The 27,758-nt window shown below is 41.1% G+C and overlaps 1 protein-coding gene across 5 annotated transcripts; it reads right to left on the reverse strand.

Annotated features, from left to right (window-relative positions):
• Positions 1 to 258: 258 nt before the first annotated feature.
• Positions 259 to 27,387, reverse strand: abhd3 (abhydrolase domain containing 3, phospholipase). Of its 5 annotated transcripts, none has more exons than XM_053629920.1 (11): positions 26,914 to 27,387; positions 19,420 to 19,583; positions 18,764 to 18,847; positions 11,314 to 11,496; positions 9,781 to 9,826; positions 8,496 to 8,608; positions 7,656 to 7,769; positions 6,774 to 6,947; positions 5,895 to 5,943; positions 5,631 to 5,796; positions 259 to 5,231 (listed from the first exon to the last, which is right to left on the reverse strand). In XM_053629920.1, the coding sequence occupies exons 1-11, from the start codon at positions 27,076 to 27,078 to the stop codon at positions 5,047 to 5,049; spliced, it is 1,443 nt and encodes a 480-aa protein (XP_053485895.1). In that variant the 5' UTR covers positions 27,079 to 27,387; the 3' UTR covers positions 259 to 5,046. The 5 variants fall into 5 exon arrangements, with proteins under 5 accessions (XP_053485895.1, XP_053485899.1, XP_053485897.1 ...); XM_053629924.1 differs by adding an exon at positions 20,607 to 20,831 and having other exon boundaries at positions 18,764 to 19,583; positions 26,914 to 27,048; XM_053629922.1 differs by lacking the exon at positions 7,656 to 7,769 and having other exon boundaries at positions 26,914 to 27,385.
• Positions 27,388 to 27,758: the final 371 nt, after the last annotated feature.

Here is a 27,758-nt window from a genome sequence, read left to right on the forward strand (position 1 = left end):
CATGCGCATTTCGCATTCACCGAGCAAACTGCGCTTATCGTTAACGGGCAACGGTTTATAATGTGCGCATGCGTCAATTTAAGAATCTGATTGGTCAATTGTTTTTTTTTCCCGCTAACAATAATTGGCTCCTTTTACTGAGAGGCGGGACTTACGCAATAGAACCGCCATTTTAAGTTTCCACTCATAAGCTTTCTGTTTAACACGTGTTTGTCATTTTAGATCTGTTGAATAAAAAAACAAAACAAACGCAGAATATAAGTTTTAAGTCCATAATTTATTCAAGACAGCAAATGCACTTTCATACAAGCACATGTGCATAGGCTTTATCTACATCCACATTTCTTCTGTTTTTAATCTTATTGCTGAACTTGTTTAAACAAGACTATCCTTTTATAAATGTATAAATGGAAATATAACACTTGATCCTGGAAAAATAAGTATGCCTGTTGTGCTATGAGTTATGTCGTGTATGATGTGTTTTGCTGTTACTTGGATGATTTCCTCAAGAAGTTCATTAACAGTTAGACCTGCTCCAGTAGCTCGAGGCCCAAGTAGTTTATGGTCCTTCGCTTACACGTGGAATCAAACACTTTCCATTTAAACCGGATTTTCATCCAAACACACAGAAGTTGCATCCCAGTACTGTTTTTTTTAATGCGCACTTGTATACTCCCCCTCGTTAAATTTCCCCACATGGTCAAAGCTTTGCTAACATTCTGTTACTTATCAACTCGTGTAACGTTTTTTCAGATGATTGATAGATGATGGATCGACTCAAAAATCATCATAGATGTCATCATTTTAAGTTTCTTTTACATTAATTTTAGTTAATATAACTGCTAATATACTTTCTTTCTTTACTCTGATAGCCATTTAGCACAGTAAGTAACAACTTAATAGAACTGTACACAGATTGTGTTTTGGGAAAACAGTACTGAAATGCACAGATTAGAACAACATGTTCTGTCAAAAAAGAAAAAAAAAATACAGCAAAAACATCACGTTAAACCTTTACATCCTCAGGTACATCATGGCAACTCCAATTGTGCAAGATATAAAACTTCTGTACAATTGTTTTTACTTTTCAAAGCTGCTAATCGGTTAGCATCGGACTAGCTGGAAAAATGACGCCGTCTTGCTCTACACTACATTTCACACAAGCATTTGTGCAGGTTGGTGTAAAATATAAGCAGATCTATCCAATATGGAGCTGCTGAGCGTGATAACAGGCTTTAACTCCAACTCTATTTTTCTTTTTACATTTATTTTCATTATTGAATCCTTGAAAGCTGGTTAAATCTGCTTAAAACCATTTAGAGGTAGGATAAATTGACCAATGAAACAAGAGCATATTTCTTCTACTGTACAATTTTTTTCTTTTTCTTTTTTTCTTTAAACAATGTCAAAATCTGTTACAATAAATGATCTGGATATGTGCATGCAGAACAAACAGAAACACCATTTTGGTACAATCTGTAATTTACGCTTCTTCTTTTTTAACAGATATCAATACAATGTTAAGATAAACTATTGACAAAAGAAAAAGTAAGACTTTAAATTGTGAAACCTTGAGTCCCTGAGGGCTAAGATGCTACAGACAGTGAGAGGAGAGAGGGGGGGTGGATAATAAGAAATAAATTTTTTAAAAGGGGCTCCCCCTTTTGGGGAGAAATGAAAAAAATAAGTAAATAAATGAAAAAATGAATCTGGGTCGAAATGGGAAAATTGAGAAGAAATGTGTTTAGAAATGAAATACTGAGGAAGAAATTAGGAAGAATAAAAAAGAAGGCAGGACGACATGAGGCAGAAATGGAAAGGACATTGGGTTGGTAATGTGGTTAAAAATGGAGAAGAAATAGGGAAGAGAAGTGAAGAAATGGGTAACCGAAGGGGAAGATGGGGATGAAATAGTAAAGAAAAGTGGAAGAATTGGATAAGAAATGGAGAAGAGATTGAGGAAAAAATGGAGAACAAATATGGAAAGAATTGAGGTAATAATAAGAAGCAACTGATTTAATATGGAATAAACATGGATGAAAATTGAGAAGATGGGAAATAAAATAAAGGAGCGAATACAGAGAGAATCTTTTTTAAAGAAAGTATATTTTTACTCAGTAAAATGATTGAGGATGAAGAAGAGCGAGAGAGTGAGGATGACACTAATCATTTAGTGTACTGATCAGTGTTAATTCAGCTAATAGAACTGATGGAGATCCTCTGATAGTGATAAGTAAAGACGTCCTTTATATTATAACAGAGGAGCTGAAGCTTATAACACTTAACTGGACCAAATCTGGTGGATGGGAACCAGAAATGCAGGCAACAGAACAAAATACCCGTTTAATGAGCAAGGAAATAAGTGGTCCACACTGACAAAGCACTCAAACAACTAATAAGCAGCGATGTGCTAAAGACAGCTGGGAATACTCATCCCACAAGATAGCTGGGAATACTCATCCCACAAGACAGCTGGGAATACTCATCCCACAGGATAGCTGGGAATACTCATCCCACCGGTTGGACGGTCAAGAGCAAGCTTTAACAAGAGTTAACCGGTTTCAGGGTTTAACTACTCGAGTGTCTTTGGAGCTGGTATCAGATCAGTTTCTCTCATTGAAGGATTGTGTGAATCATTTAAAGTCATGATGTTGAAGCTAGCTTTAGAGTCAGTTAGGCCGAAGTAACATGATAATAATGTACTTTAACACATAAAACATGATGAAAGCACATTCATTATGTTCACATTACAGTGACCCGAATCTGATTTATTTAAAAAAAAAATTTACTAACTGTGAACAGAGACTTCATTTTAATTTGAATTTTTAATGAATAAATAAAAAATCAGATCTATGCTGCTTTCTTATGCACCACTACAGTAGATCACATATATTTTATATTAGGGACAAAATGCAATGAATAAATGAATCATTTATGTCAAAGCATAAAATATACTGAAAGCACACATTACATTCACGTTACAGTGACTAAAATCTGATTTATTTATTTATATATTTTTGTGCCTAAAAATATCCAGTTTAAAAAAAGGCATATTTTTAAATTCATCTAAGGCCCCACCCCCCAGGACACTGTTTAAGTTACAGTTTTGAACTAGCTAGCTAGCTATTAAGGTAATGTTAACTAGCAAGACAGCTAATTATCTACTTATTTATGTATGTCCTATGACAAACTTTTAGTGCAATGCTAGCCAGCTAGCTATATTTAATATCTTCTTGGCAAGCTGTTAGATAGATACTTGTGTTAAGCTAACATACTCAACAATAAGTAACATAATCCCCTTGTAATACTTGCTAGCTTATTTAATAGATGTTCAATTCTAGCTTTTTTTTTTTTTTTTTAGCAAACGGTTATCCAATTTATAAATCTTTTTAAAATATCAGTTTCATACTATTAAAACGGCCGTACAATACGATCTCTCGCGCTGCCGGTTTATTCATATTTTCACTACTGCTCTGAGGGATTGTCTCAAAAGCTGCGTTTGTGTTGTTCATGATGCTCGTGTGAATCGTGCACGTTATTAATCGGTGTGCATGCAGGGTCAGATGTAGCAAAGCAGTCTCACTAATGTCATATACATTTGTAATGGGAACGTGGCCAAAATGGTTCACGAGTACACCGAATATCGAAACGAATAAACGGTCAAGAGTTATAAAGAAGGGACGGATCGAGAGTGATCAGTGATCAGTGATGCACAAAGACGTTTAAAGGCGAGACACTACAGCCAGAAATTATTTTGGTCAAGCATTTCTCAGACAAACCACATCTACAGTATACCACACACCTCCACTCAAACCGTACTAATGAAAATGTTAGAAAAGTACAGAAAAATCTTTATTTTACTCTTTTCACTGAATCTATAAGCTCCTCCCACTTCACAATCAGAAAAAAAGCTTGTTTCCTGATATATTTGTCAATGAATGTGTCATTAGGATATAATTTGGAACAAAAAAAAATTACTTTACAAACCACAGTGACTACTGTAGAGAGGAAACCGCTTAAACCACGTTGTGAAATTTTGAACTTCAAAATCAGGGTTTTTTTTTTCTATATTCAAAACCAAAACTCCAAACTATCTCAGTTTCTAGATGAGCCGTAGTCGTTAAATTTAAATGCAATCTTCTCTAATTAAAAGGATATTACAGACGAATTTCCCAAAATGCCGCTTATTGTTACACTTATGTTAGATTTTATACAGGAAATGGCATTTTTTTTTAAAAAAAGCATTTTATGGTATTTTCTTGATTAAACAACAAATCATCATTATTATGTAAATGAGACAGACTTTTTTTTTTTTACCTCATTTACATAAATAAACATAAAATATTCATTTGTGAAGGAACTCATATATAGAAATGACTTGTTAGAATTTTATCAACCGAAATGAACTGTGAATTATTTGTTCGTTTAATTAACTTTCTTATGTATTCATTTTAACCGACCCTCTTCACCTGTAGTGTCTCGCCCTTTTGTCTCGGGAGTTTGAATAAGTCTTTGCCAGTTTGTAGAAAAGCCGTGTACTGCAGTCCTACACATAATCTCAGAATTAATCTGACATCACTAGAAAGTGAGAGATATTTAGACGCCAGTTTAAAGCAGACCAGAAATAAATGAATGCTGATTGGATGATTGAGAAATTCACAGATTTGTTTTTCTTCCAGTTGATCCATTGGTCAAAACAGCGTACTTAAATCATACACAGTATAATGAAAGCGTAATGTTCTCTCAACCTGAATTAAGAGTCTCTCTCTCTCTCTCTCTCTCTCTCTCTCTCACACACACACACACACACACACACACACACTCGCACACACACACGGGCATATATCTACATGTCTAAAGTAAGAAATAATTAAAAAGAGTGAAAGAGTGATCTGAATCCACAAGCGATGCTGTGATCAGATAAACAACCGAATGTCTCGATCAGAAAATGTAGCTGTTGTGTTGTTGGTGTTGTTGTTGTTGTTGTTGTTTGTTTTTTTGCTCCTGGTTGTAGGGGGCGCTGTAGTTGAGCAGGTCATCACTGTGTTAGCTTGCTATGTCCGTTAGCGCGCTGCCATTTTCAACGACCGCCTTGATGAACTGTCGAAAAACTCGGTCCATGTAGGTGCTGTGACGTGGCCAGAAGCCCTCCAAAAATCCAATATGGCCACCATGGCATGTGATGAGGAGCGCCAGATTTGGGTTCTGCTTCACTGCCTCGACAGGGATGGCTGCGCACACACACACACACACACACAAACCCAAAGTTGATTGTTTTCCTATCGCAGAATGTTTTATTCCTCTTATACCACAGCAGTGAGACGTCAGAAATTTTACTCTGACTGTTTCAAAGCACTGACACTGGAGACTCCTTCCATAAATGTTAAATAAATATCTGCTTACAGAAAAACTTTACCACATCAAACAATTACACATGTGAACAAGTTGTTACTATAGAAACAATACCGTATTATTATGGGCACAGTAATATAAACCTGCGCTGCTGTCAGAGCTGCTGTTATAGAAAACTAATCAACACCTTCTGACCAATCAGAATCCAGAATTTCAAACAATGCCGAGGAAAGCGTCTGCATTTCAGACTCAAACGGATGTTTCGTCCGTTTCCTCACCGTGATTTGGCGAGAAAACGTCGTCTGCCGCATTGAGACACAACATGGGCACCTGCACGGACTTCAGCTTGTAGATGGGGCTGGCGTCTCGGTAGTAATCGTCGTTAGTCGGGTAGCCGAACATTTTTGATGTGAAACGTTCGTCAAACTCTCGGATGGTTTTGGCCTGAAAGACAGGGAGAAAATAACGTAATCGTAAGCGTATTACGGTTTGCTTATTTCACAGTTTGATTAGCTGTACTGAGAAAGAAAAGCAGGTTTTACCTTCATCACATGGTCTATGTCATAATTTCTTTCGAGAACAGGCCTGTGTCTGTAAAAAAACAAAACATATTTATCATGGATATTAAAACCATTTCAGAAGACATTCATTCAAAAGCATTGCTACGCTGATGATAAACACAGTCAGCATTATTTTCTATTAATCATACATTACACTAGAGGTCGACCGATTGATCGGTTTTGCTGATTAATCAGCACCGATAGTTTTTAGCGGCTGAGGAGGGTCCGCTGTCGTTATACAGTACGAGAGTGGCCTCTAGAGGCGAAATAAAAATCATCGTGGACAAATTTCGTTGTATTATTTGAAGTGTTTTTGATTCAGTTTGGACGTCTCTATTTTTATTTGTTATTTCGAGTGTTACTTTTTGGTTCAGTTTGGATGTATATCTTTTATTTACTTTAATATTTATTAATAGTTCATTTATATTAATATTTATATATTTATTTCATTTTAAAAAGTACAGTATATTTTCATGGTGCAGACAGTACTGTTTATTTTTGTCATAAAGTTCAGCGATATTTTACTTTGGGCGTGTTTTCATTCGGTATGAATTTTAAAAACTATCAGTTGATTAATCGGTTTTCGGCAGGTACCGTGGTCGACCTCTACATTACACAGTACAAAAATAATGACAGACTTTTGTTCTGGAGATTTGACGCTAACTAGCTAATTAGCACCTGGACACTCCATGATGAAGAACCAAATGTGCTTGGGCCAAATTCTATTAGGACTTGTGTTTATAAGGAAGTTCTTTTGGCAAACGGTTCATTTCCAAGCAGGAATTCCTACGATCAGCCGATGTTGATCAGACATTATGCAAAGCTAGGCTAGGTTAGGATGATAACGCTCTCCCGGTGTACCGGTGTACAGAGGCCTGAAGGCAGCTGGTGAGATAGGAGTTGAAGAGAAAGCGATCGAGAGGCTTCTCCAGGGAAGCGGTGCACTTGAATACATCCCAGCCAGCTGAGAACACAACGACACCCTTCAGGCACGTAGCGTGACCTTTACGACCCAGATAGTTCGCCAGCATCATCCTGCAGAGAAACAACAACATTAAGCAAGGCCTTTAAAACTCGGTTTAGAGAAATCCGAGTTACACTGTACGATAAAATTGCAAGTTAGTCTATCATTTCTAGCTGAGTGGCATTTAGTTAGCAGTTAGGCGTCATACAGTAAGATTATTTGGCCCATTTTGCGTGGGAAGTGAAGCTCATTCTATTGAACAGTTTCCACAAAATTTGTACTTTATACCTAGCTTTGTTTTGCCCCTTTAACGGCACGGACTGTAAAGACGTTTCAATGCCTGGTCTTATTTTTAAGGCAAGGTGTGTCACGTCAGGTCACATCAATAATCGTTCAGATTTTTAAATAAATCATGTCTATAATGTGTCTTTTCTTAGACTGTAGTAATAAAAATATCAAAACTCCATATAAAAAGAGTGACTAAAAATGAAAAATTGCATCTTGTACAGTATGAACAAACTCATATGTCCTAAATGTAAATTCCACCTAATTTGCTGATTTGCTAAACGTGTAAACGTGTTAAACACGTGGCCTAACGGGACTTTGTGGTAAAATCTGTTTCTTGGCTTTGAGCATTAAAGTAACTAAAGGTGAAGTTATGTGATTTCATACAGATTCAAAACAGCAGACTATGACAAACACACTACTATTCAGATTCATTTTATTTATTTATTTATTTATTTTTGGAATGTTTGTGCACCATTTAAACAGAAACCTACCTGACATTTGTTCTTTCTAAGTGAATGAATGTGTGTGTTTTTCGTGTCAGGATGCTGGGCCCGCTCTTCAGTCCTGCGTGTTCAGATGCTGAGTTTGTGGAAACGGATGTCGTACTTCATTCAGCGTGGGGGGAGGAGGAGGGGGAGGGGGGTTGCGGTAGTTAAATTAGGACAGAATGTGTACAGAGGTGCTAAAACATTTCTGCTGCGCTGTCACATACATCGACGCTGGAACACTTGGCTTTCAGAGAATGCGCAGTATTCTCAGTGGAGCTGATCGATAAAAATAAACACTTATGTAGAGTAATGAAAACATTAGAGTCCTGTGCTTCCATCCTAGAGAACTTGAATATCTCAGATTTTTGCTGCCTTCAGGACTAAAAAAAATTATATATATATATAAATATAGTATATATATAGTGTGTTAAATGTCCACCTATCAGCTACCTCTTGCCTTAGCGTGGACTCCATCAGCGTTTTCCGTCTCCGCTCCCTATTCCCTACAGAAGTGCACTAAATAGATAATATAATGGATTCCACACCCCTATGTGCTCTTATGTATGATGTCTAATTTGGGATTTAGCGCCCTGCTCCCTATAGAGGCGCACTACATCGCAAGCTTTTACACCCTTTACAGTGCACTTGGTGTCTAATCTGGGATTGAGCTCACTAATCCCTACAGAAGTGCACTACATTGATACCTAGTGTATGAAATAACAGCACTAGTAGTAGTGTCAAATGTATTTCATGTGTATGTTATGTAATTTAAATGCTAGAGTACATAATGCATGTAATGTATTTGTGTGTGTGTGTGTGTGTGTGTGTATGATGAATCCTCACCCTCCCATGGAGACTCCAGCAGCCATGATGGGAGCGGTTGGGTAAGTGTTATTGACGTGTTCAATCACCATCTCCAGGTCCTCCGTGTTCGCTGCACAGTACGTCCGAGGAGTCTGGACCACACACACACACACACACACACACACACACAGACATGAGATTGGCGTCAGTTTCAAGGTAAAACACTCCCAATGGGATAATTACCCCAGTGAATTCGGGCGTGCCGTATTTATTTAGAGGGCGCCACTCACACGTCTAATCACAGTTGTGTTTCCAGGTGTAAAAGACTGTGAGAATCCCGATCTTACGCCCTCGAGTACAGACTGTAACACACTTCTATTCGGTCCTTAAAAAGCGCGTGTTGGTGACACATGTCCTGGTTTTGTCGAGTCCGCTTTCTTTCCACTCCACGGCACAAAATCCTGTTTTTTTTTAAACACGGTTTTCTTTTAAACTGTGGTTTTGTTGTGACACACCGTGAGTTTCTATTGAGTTCTGCATCGTGATTGGTCAGAAGGTGTTGATTAATTTTTTGTAACGTTCAATCGAATACGTTATCGTTTCTATAGTAACGGCTCGTTCGCAGGGACGTGTACAGCGGACGCTCCGCTAATATTTAAAGAAAAAATAAAAGGTTTGAAAAAACGTGTGTAATTGTTGATATTCTGTGAGGAGATGTATATTTACAGTATGTAACGTGTATGGAAGGAGTCTCCAGTGTCAGCATTTGCAACAGTCAGAGGTAAAGCTGTAACCTTAAGGACTTAAAGGAGTTTACGCTTCTTTGCAGTTTCTCGGTAACATGACAAAGCTGCGTTTTTTTCTCTTGTTAACGTCAAGAGAGAGAGAATAAAGAGAGGGAACGACTTGTTTACAGCTGCTATAACGCAAGCAACAACAGGAACTAACTTGTTTCTTATGAAAAGATACACGTTGCTATGTGAGAAATTAATAAATCATAATCGCTGGTCAGTTGCTGTGGGATAAGAGGAATCAAACAGCTGGGGACGTGCTGTTAAAGGAAAATAGTCAAGCTTAGCATGGTAACAGTGACTCCACTTCAGCACACTTGCCTCGGCTATCTGATGTTAAGAAGCTAGCCAGGTTATTATATTGTGTAACTAACATCAGTATTTTATTCTAATCAATCAGTCGAAGCACTAAAAAACAAGTTGTCGCTTAAGCCCCGCCCCTTTTTTGGTGAGTAAACGTGTGTCTTTTGCTCAGCAGCGAAACATGAAGAGTGTAACCACACACCCAGGAGTAAAGGAAGTCGTACTCTTACCAGAAGCTTCTCGCCAGAAACGCCTCGGTTGTTGAACACAACGCACCTGAAAAACATTGAGTCAGCGTTCAGACATCTCCGCAAACCACAACACACACACACACACACACACACGCATGCACACACACTTCACACTTCGATCCGGAAGTTTACGCCTTTTCTTCAAAGGCAAGACACAAATCTGCACATCTCATCGAGGTGAACAGGGGTTTTTGTTTACAAACCAAAAATGAGAAAAGAGACTCGTTTGTTTCTACTTCTTTCACATAAACTCTAGAAACCAAATATTCATGAATAAAAATAAAAAAAAGAACATTTAAGTCTCAAATTGAATCTGAGTTGATGAAAAACAAGTAAAGGATATATATAAAGATTATGTAAGACTTTAACGACCTTCATGTAGTTTAGCGTGTGTGTGTGTGTGTGTGTGTGTGTTTCTTTGCTGCAGTATGAAGTCGAGTGATAATCCATTATGTGCTACAGACAAACTCGAACTGCAAGATGCCACATTATTGCCACTCATTACCCAGAATTCCCTGTGTCGGTGTGTTAATCATGGTGTGTGAAGAGCAGTCTGAGAGGAAAGAGCCGATCTGGTACACTCTCTATAAGACTCTTTATAATAAAGAGGATGAATATATTTTACTATAAAACACTTTCACAACCATAACCAAATATATGTCTATATATGTCAAATGTAGGGCAATATAGGCACACATTAACTACAAAAGAGATGGTTTGTATTGCAATATATACCAATATGTTTATGTTGGGCACATGCCCAAACCATCTCAGTCTCGCCTCTCTCACGTTGTCTCCAAACCATCCTACCAGCGCTGTCCGTCTAATATACTCATTTCTAATAATGTCCATCCGCGTCACTCCCAGCGAAAACCGCAGCATCTTCAACTTTGTCACAGTTTTCTCACTACCTTCTCGTAAACTTTCCCCTTCACGCTTGCAGATCCCTTCCATCACAAATCACTCCTGCAAGTCTTCTCCACCCACTCCACCCTGTCTGCACTCTCCTTTACTTTGGAAAATACTTTGACCCCAAGTATTTAAACTCATCCACCTTCACCATATCTACTCCTTGCACCCTCACCACGCCACCACCCTCCCTCTCATTTATTCCTTCTTGCACCTACTCACGTTCGTTCCCCTTCTCTCCAATGCGCACCTCCACCTCTCCAGGCTCGTCTCAGCCTGTTCCGTACTCTCACTACAGATCGCAGTGTCATCCGCAGACACCATAATCCATGGGGACACCTGTCTGATCTCACCCGTCAACCTGTCCATCACCCTTGCAAACAAGAAAGGGCGAAGAGACGATCCATGATGCAATCCCACCTCCACCTTGAAGCAGTCCATCACTCCTACCGCACACCTCACCGCTGTCACACTGTCCTCATACGTATCCTGCACCACCCTCATATACTGTACTTCTCTGCCACTTCCTTTTTTTTATTTTGCTGCCCCTGCCCCTCTGACAGCCTGCGTCTGCCCCGGGGCCATTGTGTGGTTGTAACTCACCTGTATCCGAGCTCTCGGCTCTGCTGCACCATGTGCAGGATGTAGGACTCGCGGCTGGTTCCGGTCAGACCTGGCAGGAGCAGGACAGTGGGGCGAGTGGACGAGTCGGGGTGAGAGAGGCTGTCTTCATTATCAAACCAGTCCAGAGATATCTGACCTCCATCTGGCGCTCTGATGAGCTCACTGCCGCACACACACACACACACACACACACACACACACACACACATTTATATGTAACACTCCAATCTGCTACCCAGAATAATCATCATGGAAAATAATACGTTACATAAAACAGCTTTCTCATTCGCGGTGAGCGTCTCACCCTGATCTGTTTGGAACCTTGAAAATACACAAACTAGCTCAATTTGTGCTGAATATATATTAATTATCAAAGCCATATGGGTCGATAGGCACGCTGCTGGAATCTGTGAACTCTGTGTTCAGAATTTGGTGCAAAAACATCAGGATAAGCACAAATAAGAACCATCATTGTTCAACAATGCCTGAAAAAATTACTTTAATGCTGATTAAATCGTGGTAGAAACCTTTCACACCAAACAAATGCTAAAAAAAAAACATCATTCTGTAATTAGACATTTCCTTAGGATCTATGAATGGATCATCAACGTGACAACATGAACAACTTGCGACAGCTGTCACTGGCACTGTTAACATGTTGTCCACTGACTCATTCAGAAGAGATGTGATCTCTGCTTATTCCTTCATCGTGAATGATTTCCTTTGATTGAAACACCTAAAAGAAAGACGGAGGACATTGCGTACGTTATTACTTACTTAACGCTTTTAATGCTTTAGTGCCTGCCTCTGTCTCTGAAGGTGTGGAAGGTTGTCTTGCTGAACATCCCGGCAGTAAAATCACAACGAAAGTGGCTTTTAGGTGGTTTTTTTTTTTGTTTTGTACTATTAAAACTGGAACACACCAGCTCTAGAAATTCATCAGAACAAAAACAAAAGATACACAAAACAAAACACGAGACTCCCGAGTGGCGCAGCTGTCTAAAGTCTTGCCTCTTGACAACGCCGCAGTCGTCCATGACCTGGAATACAAGAAAGCGTAATCATCCCTGCTTTCTGAGTGGAAACGATGGCCTCACTTCTTATCCTCATCGAATACCGCTCACATCTGTCACGTTCAGTCGCACTAAGACATCTCACAAGCAGCATCTTTTCTAAGAATGTTCGCTTAATCACTGCAAAAAGGCCATCGTTCAGAGACAAGTTGCATGAACGCTCTGTATCAGAATATGAAATGGCCTTAATTAGGGTTTTGTAGTTAAAGTGTCACACGATCTCAATATAAAGTACACCCGGTCTTTGTAAAATCCAGAGTCTGTTCAGAACATACCTAAACAAGAAGGATACCTCCGCCACCAGCAAGTCTAGTCCTTCTTGTTACTAATGTGTACGCCTGAAATACCCATTAAAATAAACGTCAAACAGGAAGGAAACTATTGAAGAAAAAAGAGAACGTATTTCAGACATTTGACCTTGGTGTGACCTTGACCCTGTTTGGATCAATTCCAAGGTCTAATCAGGTCATCTGCTGCTCACAGTGATAATTCCATGGAGGAGGCATAACAACCAACATCAGCTATCAAAACAAGTCCAGGACAAGGGTTATGATACATTTTATGGAACGCCTGAGATACAGTGAAGCATGGTGGTATTAGCATAATGTTCTGGGGACGCTTTTTTTTTTGTCAGCAGGGACATGGTTGAGGGTGAGATGGATGGAGCCAAATACAGGGCACTGGTAGAAGAAATTCTGTCCCAGTCTGTGAGAGACTTGAGACTGGGGGCGGAGTTTCACTTTCCAACGACATTGAGCATACTGCCAGCGCTTCAACACCAGCAACCTGAATGTGTCCAACTGAGCATTAACATCTCCATCCAGTCTGACAGAGCGTGAGCGTTTTTTGCCAAGCAGAATAGGCGACAATATCAGGATGCAGATGTGCAAGGCTAATAGAAGCATATCACAGCTGTAACTGCTGCCAAAGGTGGTTCTAACACCTAAGTATTGACCCAAGGTTGTGAATACTTGCGCAACCTAGAAATGTCTGCATATTTATTTAATTAACATTTGTGGCACAATAATAAATGTTTTGCGCCATCGGATGTGTAAATCTGATGCTAAAAATCTCAGTGAAGTCCACTGAAAGTTCAGTTTCAAGCTGTAAAGCGCAGAAAAGTTCAAGGGGGTCAAATCTTATGTAAGGCGCTATATATTACTAGTACAGCATGCCACAACATGCCTAGTGAAGATAAAAGCAGAGACCGTACAGAGTGTGCTATATACCGTATAGCCTATAACAGACAAAGGCTTGCTGCTGGTAAGTTCTGTCGAGGGTGTAAACACATCAGGTTTAATTAAGTCCAGATTAAACACTGGGCGATTAAAAGACTTGATCCTTTTATCTGTCAGATATTTGAGCTATGAAACTGACCAAGACACTAATCTCTTCACAGCTTCCGGTGTTTAATATGCTGGCTTTCATGTAAAACCTTTGATCTGCTGTTACATTTCCTTTCCAGCATCTGAAGTGTTCCTGCATTATTTAACCCAAGTGTGCAATCTGTCCCAATAGGGCCATTATAGTAAGTGAGGAATAACACACAACAGGGCATGCTTTTATAGGAAAATAATCCTCGACGAGGTGGTGTGAAACGGCCCGGTGTGATACGGAGTTACTCTTACCATCCTGACGCTGATTATTTTCCTATAACAGCATGACCCTTTAACAGTGTTTCATTCCTCTTTGATTTCCTAACACTTACGATGTTAGTTTATTTAAAGTGCACGTATTATGGATTTGAAACGTGCCTAATTTTGTTTTAAAGCTCTCATATGATAGATTTACACGCATCCGAGGTCAAAAAACACTTTAACATGCTCATTGTTTAAACTGTAGCATTACCTTTACCCCCCAGTGTCGCAAACGACTCGTTAAATGATTCATTCTAAAGGATTCGTTCTAAACTCCTCCTTTCAGAGGGCATACCCTGCTCTGATTGGTCAGACGTCCCAGTCTGTCGTGATTGGTCTACCGCTGTCAGCGTGTTTCAAAAAGGAAACGCCCACTACCATTTCAGCTCTGTCTGTTTGCAAGCAGACGATGAAGACGAAAGGTGGGGCTTTTTGTTACAAACCTACGTAGATTAGTACAGGAAGTGAGTCTGGAATCACTAACGACTCGTTTCAGCTGTTCAGAATCGGTTCATTCTTTTGGGAGTCCTGAAACTTTGCCGACGTTTTTACGTTCGCAAACAGCTCTATAACACGCTACATGAAAGGGAATATTTGTTACCATAATAGATGCACTTTAAAGAACAACACATGAGGCTTTTTAACCATTTATGGTTATATTTAATGTTGTGGAATGTTGGCGAAACAAGTTAGTTCCCGTTCTCACATATTTTCAGCTATAAACAGTCGTTCCTTCACCAGCCTCCCTGTATTCTCTCTCGAAGTTAATAAGACAACAACAAACAAACAAAAACACAGCTTATTGTGTCATCTGTCCTGAAGATGTAGGAACGCTTAAAGTTACAGCTTGACCTCTGACTGTTACACAGCGCTGACACTGGAGACTCCTTCCGTAAAGGTTAAATAAACATCTCCTTACAGTAAACCTCACCATATCAAAGATTGCACCTGTTTTTATTCAGTTTATTATTACTGACGGGGCGTCTATGTGAATGACAAGTTCCTGTGAATGTGTTACTGTAGAAATGATAACGTATTAGAACAAGCGCATTTATATAAACTAAAGTACTGGTGTAAAGCACTGAATTAAACAGTGCCAGTCAGCACAGAGAGAGAGAGAGAGAGAGAGAGAGAGAGAGACTGCAATCTGGCACAGCTTCGTTCCAACCTGCACTGAGCACTGACATCATCAGTTTTTCCCTCAGCTCCCTCCCTCTCTTCCTCCCTCCCTCCCTCCGTTGCTGTTCCTGACTGTACAGAACAGTGTCTTCCTCTCAATCTGGGACTGCAGCCAGATTCGAAACAGAACTACACCACATCACACCGCTCGCAAACGCAAAGCACAACACACCAACCTTTACACACCAACACACCAACCACATTACACCAAACAACTGTGAACATTGTTTGTTGATGGAATGGCCTCTATGCCCTTTGTTGTTGACTTCTGCAGGCTCAGACAGTCAGCCCTTAATCGATAGGCACTCTGCAGTTTTATATAAGCATGACGGGACGATCAGATTGGGTTTGCTCTCTGCATTAGTCTAGATCGAGTGTGTAATTTCAGAGCAGGTGTAGAATACGCAGTCTGAGATCAGCCTGTTCTCCTCTTCCCTCACCGATCAGCTCTCTCTCTCTCTCTCTCTCTCTCTCTCTCTGTCTCTCTCTCACACACACACACATACACACACAAGAGGAGATACTAATTACATCAGCATTTTGATTCCACTTCTATATAAAAATCCTCCAGGAGAACTCACTGTACTACTCAACACCGAGAGCTCCAACAAACTGACCATGGAGACAGTCGAAATTATGAATTATTTCTCGACTACGACGCCACTCGGGTGACCTGGTGGTCATTTCCGAATTAATATATCGCGGCCATGAGATGCATTTTCTCGAGATCTATTTCATTGCATGTTAAAATGAGTGACAGACCGAGAAATCAAATGAATTACACCACTGTAGCACATTAACAAGTGAAAGTATCTTCAATATAGTTCCATTTATCTAGCATTAAAAAAAAAAAAAAAGATTACAACAAACAGAATAGATTGTTAAATTTATTTAATAACAAGCTTGAAATTGTCTTTTTTTTTTTTTTTTTTTTTTTTAGAAAGAAGCAACCTTATCTGCCAGTGGAAAAATTTGAAATTGAAATGAGTAAAAATTGTCTAGAAATAGGTTTACTAATCTCATATTTGGGTTATTGTAATCTTACCAATAGGAAATACTAAATACATTTAGACTATATTCAAAATATTTTCATTTGCCATTTAATTTTTTGCACTGTAGTGTTGAGACGTGGATCTTCCAGCTCATGGTTAAACATTTCGAGACTCTAATCAGACTCGATTGATATCCTTTACATGTGATGTGAGGACAGAATCTCATATACAGTAAGATATGTTGAACAATACATATTGGCATATACTCTTAAGTAGCTAACTAGCTACCACTCGTCAGTCAGGTTTCTGAAACTAAACACTGGCCTGGGCAGCACACTGGAGCTCGCTAATCAATTTATATCTAATTCTTCATTAGTTATTATAGCTGGGTTGTTGTTTTTTTTTCATTTAATGAAAGTACACAGATGACACAGTGACACTGACACAGCAGTATCATGAACGAGTGTCTCAGATATACTGTAGCAGCTCTGTTTTCTGCCAAACAACTCAATACTGCTTAAGTACTCCCTTCTTGGTACAGAATTAGGATCCATTTCACACCAGAGTCTTGCAAACACGCACACAGTGGATGACATCACCACACACAAAGTCATTTCTCTCTCGGGGCGCCCAAACCCATACGACCTTGTGTTGCGACAGCGGATGACCTTCAGTCCTTCGCAGCAGCTGGATGTTCCACATAGACAAGGCCAGTAATCAGATTTTAGCCAGTCTAATATGTTTTGCTCCACTTTAAGACCATTGTAGAGATGAACTCAAAAGATCCCTGCATTGATGACTCATTTCAATAAATGCAATCCAAGCAACGGGCTAACTCTCCAGTCAGCACATTTCTCAGTGATTAATTAGCTATATATACAGCCGATGAAGGTCTAAGAGTAGCTTGATGGCCGCGTGCCAAAACAACCAACCAGCAAATGTGATAATTACATATCATTACATCATGAAATTTGTGCAAATTGTGCAAAAACGAAAGGGAAAAAAATGTACAACCTGAAATCCACTAGAAGCTCCTTAATGACTGCCCGTTAATCTGAAGCTGTGTGTCCGTAAATCCCTCGCACAAAAAGCCCTTTTCAGTCTGGAGTATGAGTTCTGAAGATTAACCTTTGGGTAATAAAGCATATCCAGGGAACAAAAGGTATGCCTCAGGAATTTACTAATGAAATTCATGTAATTACTACGTCTCTAAATCACCCCCGACAGCCACAGTTCCTGTTTTCCATCCTACACGAAGCAACGTTGAAATTCCTGAAGTAATATTGCATTAAACCACACCCCCGTCTCAAATCTGATTGGTTGTAAAGTGTTGATTCATTTTCTATAACAGCGGCTCTGATTTATATCAATGCGCTTGTTCTAATACGTTACCGTTTCTATAGTAACACCTCATTCACAGGGACTTGTACGGCGGATGCTGTAAAAAAAAAAAAATGTGTGTAATCATTTTCTGTAAGAAAAGCCTTTATTTCAGATTTATGGAAGGAGTGTCCGGTGTCAGTGCTTTGTAACAGTCAAGAAAGGAAGCTGTGACTTTATGTTTTCTGAAATCTTCAGGACAGAGGAGATTATGCTTCTTCGCGGTTTCTCGGTAACACAACACTGCGTTTTTTGCTCTTAGTAACTTCAAAAGAGAGAAAAGAGGCTTTTGAGGGAACGACTAAGTGCAACCAGGCTCATTTAGAACTGAAATACAAGCAAACATTAATTATACAAGTTACATTTCCAAGGAACTTGATATAAAGACAGAATAAAAAGGGGCCTAATACGGAACATTGTTGGTCACCATATTGCAGTTTTTAAGGCTGTAGAGATTCTCTGTTTTCCACCTCTTTATTTTGGTCTCTGCTATTATGTGACAGAACAAGATCCATGGCATACTTAATAACCTGGATGAATAAGTGTGCACACCCTTTTATAATTGGGGGTGTGGCTGTACTCAGTATTTAACGATCACATTCAAACTCATGTTCAAAAGTAATTATCACACAGCTGTCATCAATGACGTGATTCTGATTAACCCCATACAATGATAAACCGTTTCTATAGGATTTTCGTGACATCTCTTCTTGGTTTCATCTGACCATTAAAACCGTGGTCCTCAGAGAGCGTACAAAGCATGGATGGGATCTCACCATCAAAAGGAATCAATCAGGACAGGGGTACAAAAGAATTTCCCAAGCATTAGATGTAGCATGGAACATTGTGGAGGTCGTCATCAACAAGTGGAGGAAATGGAGCACCACATCAACATTACCAAGAACAGAATGTCCCTCCAAAACTGATGAATGGACAAGAAGAACCGGTCAACAATGTGACAACAATCTCTCATATTCTTCACATGTCTGGGCTGTGAGGTAGGGTGGCTACACAGAAGCATTTTCTAACGAAGAAAAAAAATATCCAAGCCCTAAATCACCCCAAACCATGTGGCAAAATGTGTTACGGTCTGACAATACTAAAGGCGGAACTTTTTGGGCATAATTCTAGAAGATATGTTTGGTGCAAAAAGAAGACAGTATATCACCTAAAGAACTCCACGCCCAGGGTGAAGGATAGTGGTGGCAGCATCATACTATGGGGTTGCTCATCTACATCTGGGACTGGGGCTCTAGTAAAGATAGAGGTAATCATGGATAGCTCTATTTTGGCATCTCATGGTGTGCTAAGTCGGTAGACTCTTACCCAAAATGACTGAGTGCTGTATCACAAGCAAAAGGTGCTTTAACAAAGTATTAGTTAGGGGTGTGTACACTTATGCAAGCAGGTTATTGTAAGTGTTTTCTTTTTTGTTTTTTCCCCCTAAAATGTTTCTATTTCTTTTTCTCTTGAATTTTGTTGGTTGCTGAAAAAACATCTGGCATTTTGGTTAAATTTTTTTTTTTTTTTTTTGCATTACAAAATCCTACTATTTTAACAGGGGTGTGTATACTTTTATATGCACAGTATACTAACAGAGAGAGAGAGAGAGAGAGAGAGAGAATGAGAGAGAGAGAGAGAGAAAATAATTCTTCTACCCTGTGAGGACTCGTGACCATTGATGGTACCACTGAGACAATTTACATTGCTGCCCATAACACAGTAGCCACTAAGACAACATGGGTAAGAGTTTATTCCTGACATAAAGACCACGGCTCATGGCTACCAGTTTTGCTACGTTAATAGATTAATGAAAAACTTTACTTCCTGTAGGAGACCCAGGGCTTGGCAGTGAGGAACGGCCGGAGTAGAGTTTGTACCCGACTCTCCCAGCACCAGAATGGGGGGTAATATGTCTCCGTCACCACGGGGCAATTCTCCTTCAGAAACTCATAAAACTTCTTCCCTCCAGATACAAGCTTTGGTTTCTGCAAGAGAGAGAGAAGCATCACTCTGCAGCTCAAAGGATAAACCAATAAAAATGCTTTCCTAAACTCCTACGAGTACAAACTGAACATAAATATTAGCAAGTTTTCTAGCTAACAAAAGCAGAGAATTCTGTTTTCTCACCAGATATACTATTTTTTTAAGCATCAGGAGTACTTCCATGTACAGAACTAAGGAACATCAGAACAGAGGCTTACAAAAAGTTTTTGTTCTAAGGCCATATTTGTGGATAGTAAAGGCCTCTGTATACGTAAAACGGCGATAACATCTGCAAGGGTGTGTGTGAGGACAAAAACACTACCTTCATGAGTTTACAAGCTCACATACTTGGTGGTTTCCGATTAGCCAACCCATACGAGTGCTCCCGCACTGCAGGTGGCGATGTTAAAATTTCACGCCAAATACCATGTCTACAGATTGCTCGCTGCAACGTGCCAACATTTTAAACTAGAGAGGCTCAGTAGGTGTTAGAAGTACTTAAACAAATAATCAACCATGAGCAAGAGGAAGAACCACTTATTTATAAAGAGAAAAGGGAAAGAAAAGTATGCTGCAGTTGGCATGTGAGACCACTAAATAATTTGATGGTTGAAGATAGTGAGTTTAGCATCGTAATGAAACCTATGCAATACATGGAATGATGCAGTTCTGTCATATTGTTTGTGCCAGCAGAAACTCAACTATGCATGAAGTATGTTGAGGCTTTAAGTGTCACTGTGACCCCACACAACCACCCCATCACTGGCCAGTTAAAGTGATGTGATGCTGGTGTAGTTCTGATGACATTACAGATAATGTAAAGACAATTGTCTTTATGGTGACCTCTAAATTGGGCAGTTTATCTCAGGGAGCACAAACTTCACCTATTATGCAGCCTCTTTCTAGTGGAACACAATGCTAGTGATTATCATTCAAAGTGTCCATGATTACATCCATGAGTGCTTGTTAATTATTGCGGCTAATTGGCGGACTTCGCCTAAATGAATTTACTCATGCTAATATACCTGTATACTGTGCCTGTGCTCACACTCGCCCAACTTCTGCTGAACAGAACAAGACAGTATTGGTAGCAATGGTTGAACTAGGAACTTGTACAGAGCCAGAAATCTAGATACTCCGCCCACTGAGTGTCTGATTAAAAGTTTTGTACACTTATCTGAACACAAGCTTCAGAATCTTGAAGATTCTGCCATCTGAATGGTTATTTACACTTCAGTCTGTATGCACCTCTGTGAATCCAGGAAAAGACAAATGGAAAAATAAACATTTAGACAGTGTTTGTCGCCAAATATAGTGATGAAAAATACTGTACTATACTCTTAGCTTGAAGTCATGAATAATGCCATTCTCAGTGTGATGACTGCTGCCTTCATGTAATTTTGTTTTGGGTTCACGTCATGTGCTTTTATTTACATTTACATGTGCTTTTCTGTTCTAATCCTGTATCAGCCCTAGTCCTGTCACTGGTTGATTATCTTAATGTGTTCACCTGTTCTGTGTCTTTGACTTGTTTTGTTTCTGTGCCCAAGACTTATTCTCAGATTCTGTTTCCTGGTTTTGTTTTGATATTATGAATTATCCTGTTTTATTTTTACCTGCCTGTTGACCCCTGCTATGGACTTTGATGATGTTTCTTGGATTGCTTTAAATAAAACACATGCTGAGTTTTTGCACATGCATCCTGCCTTGATTAAATTGGCATAGAAAGAAGTCTACGTAGCAAGGCTAAGCTCAGCTCAACCTGTTAAAGCCATTTTAGCTGGTTTTCTTCATTGGAGTGATAAACTACTGATGACTCAGGGCAATTCCTCTTAATCAGTCCAAATTTAAACAATATTGTAGTGGTTTCCCTCACTAATTACTGAACTCTCACACTGCTGCTGCATTGTTATGTATAACCCCAATTCTGAAAAAGTTGGGACAGTATGAAAAAAGGTATTCGATGTTTTATCTAATCAACTGCATAGTTTTTGCAAACAAAAGTTTATTTTGAAATTGATGAAAAAAAAGCCTTCAAAAAAGGCCTAGTCCTTCAAGAGCAAGGATGGGTCGATGGTCCCCAATCTGCCAACAGATGCATCAGTGAATAATCCAACACTTTGAGAACAATATTCACCAAAGACAAATAGGTAGGATTTTGGGCACCTTCTACAGTTGACAATATAATAAAAAAAATTCAAGGAATCTGGTCAAATCTCTGTGCGTAAAGGGCAAGGCCAAAAACTGCTTCTGAATGTGAAGAGGGAGGATGGACAGAAGGGAGAGAGGGGACAGCCAGAGCTGCCATGTTTACGGATCACGCCAGGATGAGGCCATGCCAACAGAGTCAGATCCGTCAACCCCAGAAAGAGCCAACAAGCCCTGGCTGGCAGGATGCACCTGCTATACACAGAATCCACCCAGAACACCCACCCTGACAGCAAAAGTGGAAGGACAACCAGTTACACCCCAGACCAACAATCCTGTCAAAAAGACCCCAGAAAAAAGGGACCATAACAGTGACCTGCATACACGAGGATGCCTGTGAAATCCCAGCAGCCGAGGTAAAACTACAAAGCCAAACAGGTACCAGGCCACTCCTGGGGGGCATGATCCCTGACCTCTCAGTGCTTCAACTACTGGGGAGAGACTGGTCAGGATTCCCAGATGGCCCAACTCCCAAAACAAAGAAGGCTTCACTACAAGAGAAAGCTCCATGGGTCCGGCAGGCCTACATGGCCCAAGACAAGGGGGACACCACAGTAGAAGGTGAGCCACACACACACACTAACCCAGTGTCGACTGTGCTCCAACAGGTAACATGACAGGGGAACTTCATGCGGGAGTAGAAAGAAGATGACTGCTTGAAACATTGCTGGGCCCAGGTGTGGCAGATCGAAGGGATCGACCAGGACCCAGACCAGAGACTCCCCACAATGTACTTTCTGGTAAGGGGAGGACTACTGTGGGATCAACTGCAGAGGAGAAACCTGCGACCTCCTGGTGGTCCCCAAGGCAAAGACCCAGCTACTAATGCACCTGGCCAATGCCCATCCACTTGGCAGTCACCTGGGGGCACAAAACACCTTGGAAAAATTGCAAGATTGCTTTCTCTGGCCCGACATGAATGCTGATGTTCGAGCCTTCTGCCAGCAGTGCCCCAGTGCCAACACGTCCCCTTTGAGAGGATTAGCATGGACCTCATAGAGCCGCTCCTGAAATCTGCCTGGGGTCACGAATACATTCTGGTCATCATGGACTACGCCACCAGGTACCCTGAGGCAGTGCTGCTACGAAAAGCCACCTCCCCCAAGATCACCAAAAACTTGTGCTCCTATTCAGCCATGTGGGGATCCCAAAGGACATACTAACTGACCAAGGTACACCCTTCACATCCAAACTACAGTAATGACTGATCTGTGTCAACTTTTTCAGATTAAGCACCTGAGGACGTCCGTCTACCACCCACAGATGGATGGGCTTGTCGAACGCTTCAACCAAACTCTGAAATGGATGTTGTGCTGGGTGGTAGATGAGGAAGGTAGGAACTGGGACCTCCTCCTGCCCTACATCCTCTTCACTGTCTGAGAATGCCCCCAAACATCCACTGGCTTCACACCATTTGAGCTCCTCTTCAGGCAGTGATCTTGAGGACTGCTGGATGTGGCCCAGGAGGCCTGGAAGGAGCAGCCTTCAACCGTTTCACTCTGTCATTTTGTGTGCAAGTGCAGATCAACCGAGTGGCCCAATCATCCAGGAACACATGAAAGCCACTCAAAGAGAACAACAAAGGACATACAACTGTTCGGCTCAACCCCAAGAGTTTCAGCCAGGTGATCGAGTGCTTCTGCTAGTGCCCAATGCTTCCTGTAAGTTCAGGAGTAAGTTCACTGCAAATGGCAAGGCCCATACACAGTCCTCGTGAGGGTGAGTCCCATGAACTACTGCCTGCAATAGGTAAGGCCCTGCAATAGGTAAGGCCCTGGTGAGCAGACACTGAAATATACTACATAAACCTGCTAAAAAAAGTGAGTTTAGCCTGCTCCAGTGGTGACTGCCTTTGCTACCCTAGGCACAGATCACAACGACCATACTTTGGTCCACAGGGAGAATACTTAACCTCCATGCAGAACCAGGAGCTGATGGAGCTGGTGGATCAATTCGCTGATGTGTTCTCAACCACCCTGGGGATGACACAGCTGGTCCAGCACAAGATTGAGACCCATCTGCGAGTCATGGTCAGACAGCAGCCCTACCGTGTCCCGGAGGCCCGCCACAAGGCTATTGAGGAGGAAGTTGGCCGAATGCATCATCCGAGATGGCATCATTGAGGAACCCACCAGCCCCTGGTCCATCCCCATTGTGGTTGTGCCGAAGCCCGACGGAAGTATTCGGCTTTGCAACAACTTCCAGAAGCTGAACCAGGTCTCAGACTTCGACAGTTACCCCCTCTCCTAAGTGAACTTCACAAAAGGTTACTGGTAAGTAGCATTAGCTCCAGACGCAAAACCAAAGACTTTGCACCACTGACAGTGCCAGGTTCTCCCCTTTGGGTTACATGGAGCACCTGCGACTTTCCAGAGATTAATGGATGTCATCTTACACCCTCATCTTTGTTCAAAGCCACCTACCTGGATGACATGGTTATACACTCCTCCCCTTGGTCGAATCGCCTGATCTACCTGGGGGAGTTCCAGAAGGAGCTCCGGAAGTCTGGGCTGATGGCCAACCCAAAAAAGTGTCACCTGGGGCTGACCGAGGTACAGTACTTGGGGTACTGCATCAGCCATGGTCTCCTCAAACCATAAACAAAGAAGATTTAGGCAGTCAAAGACTACCCCTGGCCTACATAGAAGAAACAGATATGTGCTTTCTTAGGGTTGGTAGGGTACTATTGCAGATTTTTGCTTAACTTCTCCTCTCTAGCCTGCCCAGATCCTACAAAGAAAGGACAGCTGGACCGGGTGATATGGTCTGCCGAGGTGGAGCAGGTGTTCCAAGCCTTGAAGGAGGCACTCACCAGCGTTCTGGTGCTACGCAACCAAGACTTCACCCTCTCCATTGCAGTCCACACAGATGCATCTGAGACTGGGCTGGGCGCTGTTCTCTCACAGACCTTCAACAGAATAGAACACCTAGTCCTATACATCAGCAGAAAGCTGTCTCCAGCTGAGAGGAAGTACGCTGCCATGGAGAGAGTAGCCGTGGCTATAAAGTGGGCCACCAAGGACCTGCGGTACTACATGGCAGGCCAACACTTCACCCTCGTGACCAACCACACTCTCTTGTAGTGTATGCAAATGGCAAAGAACACCAACACCAGGATAACACGATGGTTCCTTTCACTGCAGGACTTCTCTTTCCAGGTACAACACAGAGCAGGAGTCCTTTACACAATGTTACACCCTGTGGGCCCAGCACCCAGTGACAATGGGCTTGGAGCTGGGGGACCTGTGGGGGACGGGGGGTGTACTGTGACGGCAGGCCGGTGGCCTGCACACTAAGAAAAAATAGCATTCCTGACGCAACTGCCACCACGGTGCTGAAAGAACAACTCTCCTTCAGCACCACTTCTGTTTTGGACAGCTCGACAGTGCGTTGCTGCAAGGCAGGGCTACAGAAACACACACATCTGGTGGCTAATGATCATAGCAGCAGTTCTCCACCATCCTGCAACTTAAGGGAGAGTATAAAAGGGCTGTACCCCTACAGCCAGGTGAGCTATCACTTCCATGACTCTGTCAATGCCTTTCTCTATGTCTCCTGCAAAGGAAACCGGATCAGAGGAAAACTATGCTCCCTGGCTACCTCTCCAGAACCCCCTGGCTTCTCCACAAATCTGCACACCTCCTGGGTCACTCCACAACGCCACTCAGCCATGATCCCTGGATCCCAGCACCGGCCAAGAGCCACTAGAGCACCTCACTCCACTTCCCTTTTCCCTACTTCAAGACACTTTCTTAAATAAAAGAGTATTATTTTTCACCCAATTCACCTCCTTTGAGTTTGTGCTCAGTCCACCACAGCCTAGAGTTGCTACAGGATGAATGGCGGAAAATTCCACTTGCTAAACTTAACCAATTGGTGTCTTCAGTGCCCAGTGTTGTAGTCATCAGATTTGAAATGAGTGTATATTTTCAAAAATAAATTCAATTCACAAAGTAAAACATCAAATAATGTGCTAATAATGTGTTTTCACTATAGTACAGCGTGAATTGAATTAACAAATGACTCTTTTTGTTTTTTGCACTTTCCATACTGTCCCAACATTTTTGGAACAACTGGCATATTTGGTTTATTATATTGTTCCAACATCATTCTGAATATATCTAAATATTGTCTAGGGTTAGTCATGTTGAGTACGTGCTATTTTAGCACTGCTTGAGGTGAATTAATGAACACTGGAGGAGTTAATGCAACAGTGTTGGTGTTATTTTAATACTGTAGCTGGATAATTAAACACCACTTTTGACATTAATTCAGCTCTGTAGCTGTTGTGGATGTTGATTTAACACTGTAGGCTTTACTCAACACTGGAGTGTTCAATATTCAATCAACACATGTGCATGCATGTTAAACATTAAACAAACGTGAAGTGTTTGCCACAATGATAAACTGAAAACTTACAAAACCAATCATTTTTGTTCAATGTATTGTTATATAAATTATTAAAATATGAAATCATTATTATTATTATTATTATTATTATTATTATTATTAACTAAATTAACTACTTGCCGGTGGTAAATGTGTAAAATTATACAATGGGGGGGGGGGGGGGGTGCAGACAGCCAATCAGCTGTTTGTTACTAAGCAATCTGCTTCTTTTTTTTTATGGAATTTATTAGAAAGTGCAGTGAAGATGATGCTGACGAAATAGTGCGAGCTTTGAGCAACATTAATGATCGATGAGGATTTCATATGATCAAAACAATCACCTCCCAGTGCGGTGACGCCCCTAATAATAATAATAATAATAATAATAATAATAATAATAAGAGGAAGAAGAAGAAGAAGAAGAAGAAGAAGAGAAGATTTATATGAGACCTGGATGCTTGTGTGTGTGTGTGTGTGTGTGTGTGTGTGTGTGTGTATGTGTGTGTGTGTGTGTATTTGTATGAGACCTCGATGGCTGTGTGTGTGTGTGTGTGTGTGTGTGTGTGTGTGTGTGTGTGTGCAGGCCTGCAGAATTTCCTGCATCACTGACGGCGCGAGCTCTGCCGGTATATGTCCCATACGCCCCGTGTGCTGTATAACGGTTTCTGACCTTGCTGCCAGTAATGCATGAAATGAACACATCAGTGTCACCCTGAGCCCTCTTCCGGGTGTTACCTTGGCTACAGACGTCCAGTAGTAGCAAGCGTAGGCGACGCCAAAGCCCAGCGCAAGCGCCAGCCCGACCCCGGAGCCGAGGAACCCACCGACCCGAACCTGGTTCTCCAGATACACTGACAGCTCCTTCGTTAACACGTGCAGGTTGAGATCCAATGTCATCATTGTGGGGCTTTTTCTTCTTCTTCTTCTTTATTTTTTTTAATCAAATATATATATATATATATATATTAATTTATTTATAAGCTCGGCTTGGTCCGGAGCTCGTGCGTCAATCACCCGGTGCGTTGCGGCAGAGCGCGAGCCGGCTGAGCGAGCGCGTCTGTTATCCCTCTCCGCGTCCGTGAAGCGCAGTGTACAGCGGCAGAGGAGGAGCGCCGGACTCTCGCGAGATCTACAGATTGGTATGCAAGGTCTGCACGTTACCAAGGAAACGAAACAACGCTTGGCTTGTGGCTATGTCTTATTTAAATACGTTAAAGGGAGACAAAAGTGTGTGTGTGTGTGTGTGTGTGTGTGTGTGATTATGAAGCCTAACTGTCTGCAGATTTCACTGTTATTGTGTGTAAATATAATACATACTTTTAATAATTAATAATTAACTCCAGTATATACCCATCACAGAAATTCTAATGGTTTCCACCACATATACCATTACAAATCATCCATCAGCTAAAACCATTACCATTATTGGTCCTTAATGGTATCCACTAGACATAACATGCCACAAATAGAAGGCAACAAATTACCATTAGAGTTCCCATTAAAAACCAATACAATTCCCATTATATCCATTAAAACCATTACAACTGCTATGAAGTTTTCTATTGTGGGGGTGTTTTTTT

Source organism: Ictalurus furcatus, chromosome 7 (assembly GCF_023375685.1).
Source record: "Ictalurus furcatus strain D&B chromosome 7, Billie_1.0, whole genome shotgun sequence".
Taxonomy (NCBI): domain Eukaryota; kingdom Metazoa; phylum Chordata; class Actinopteri; order Siluriformes; family Ictaluridae; genus Ictalurus; species Ictalurus furcatus.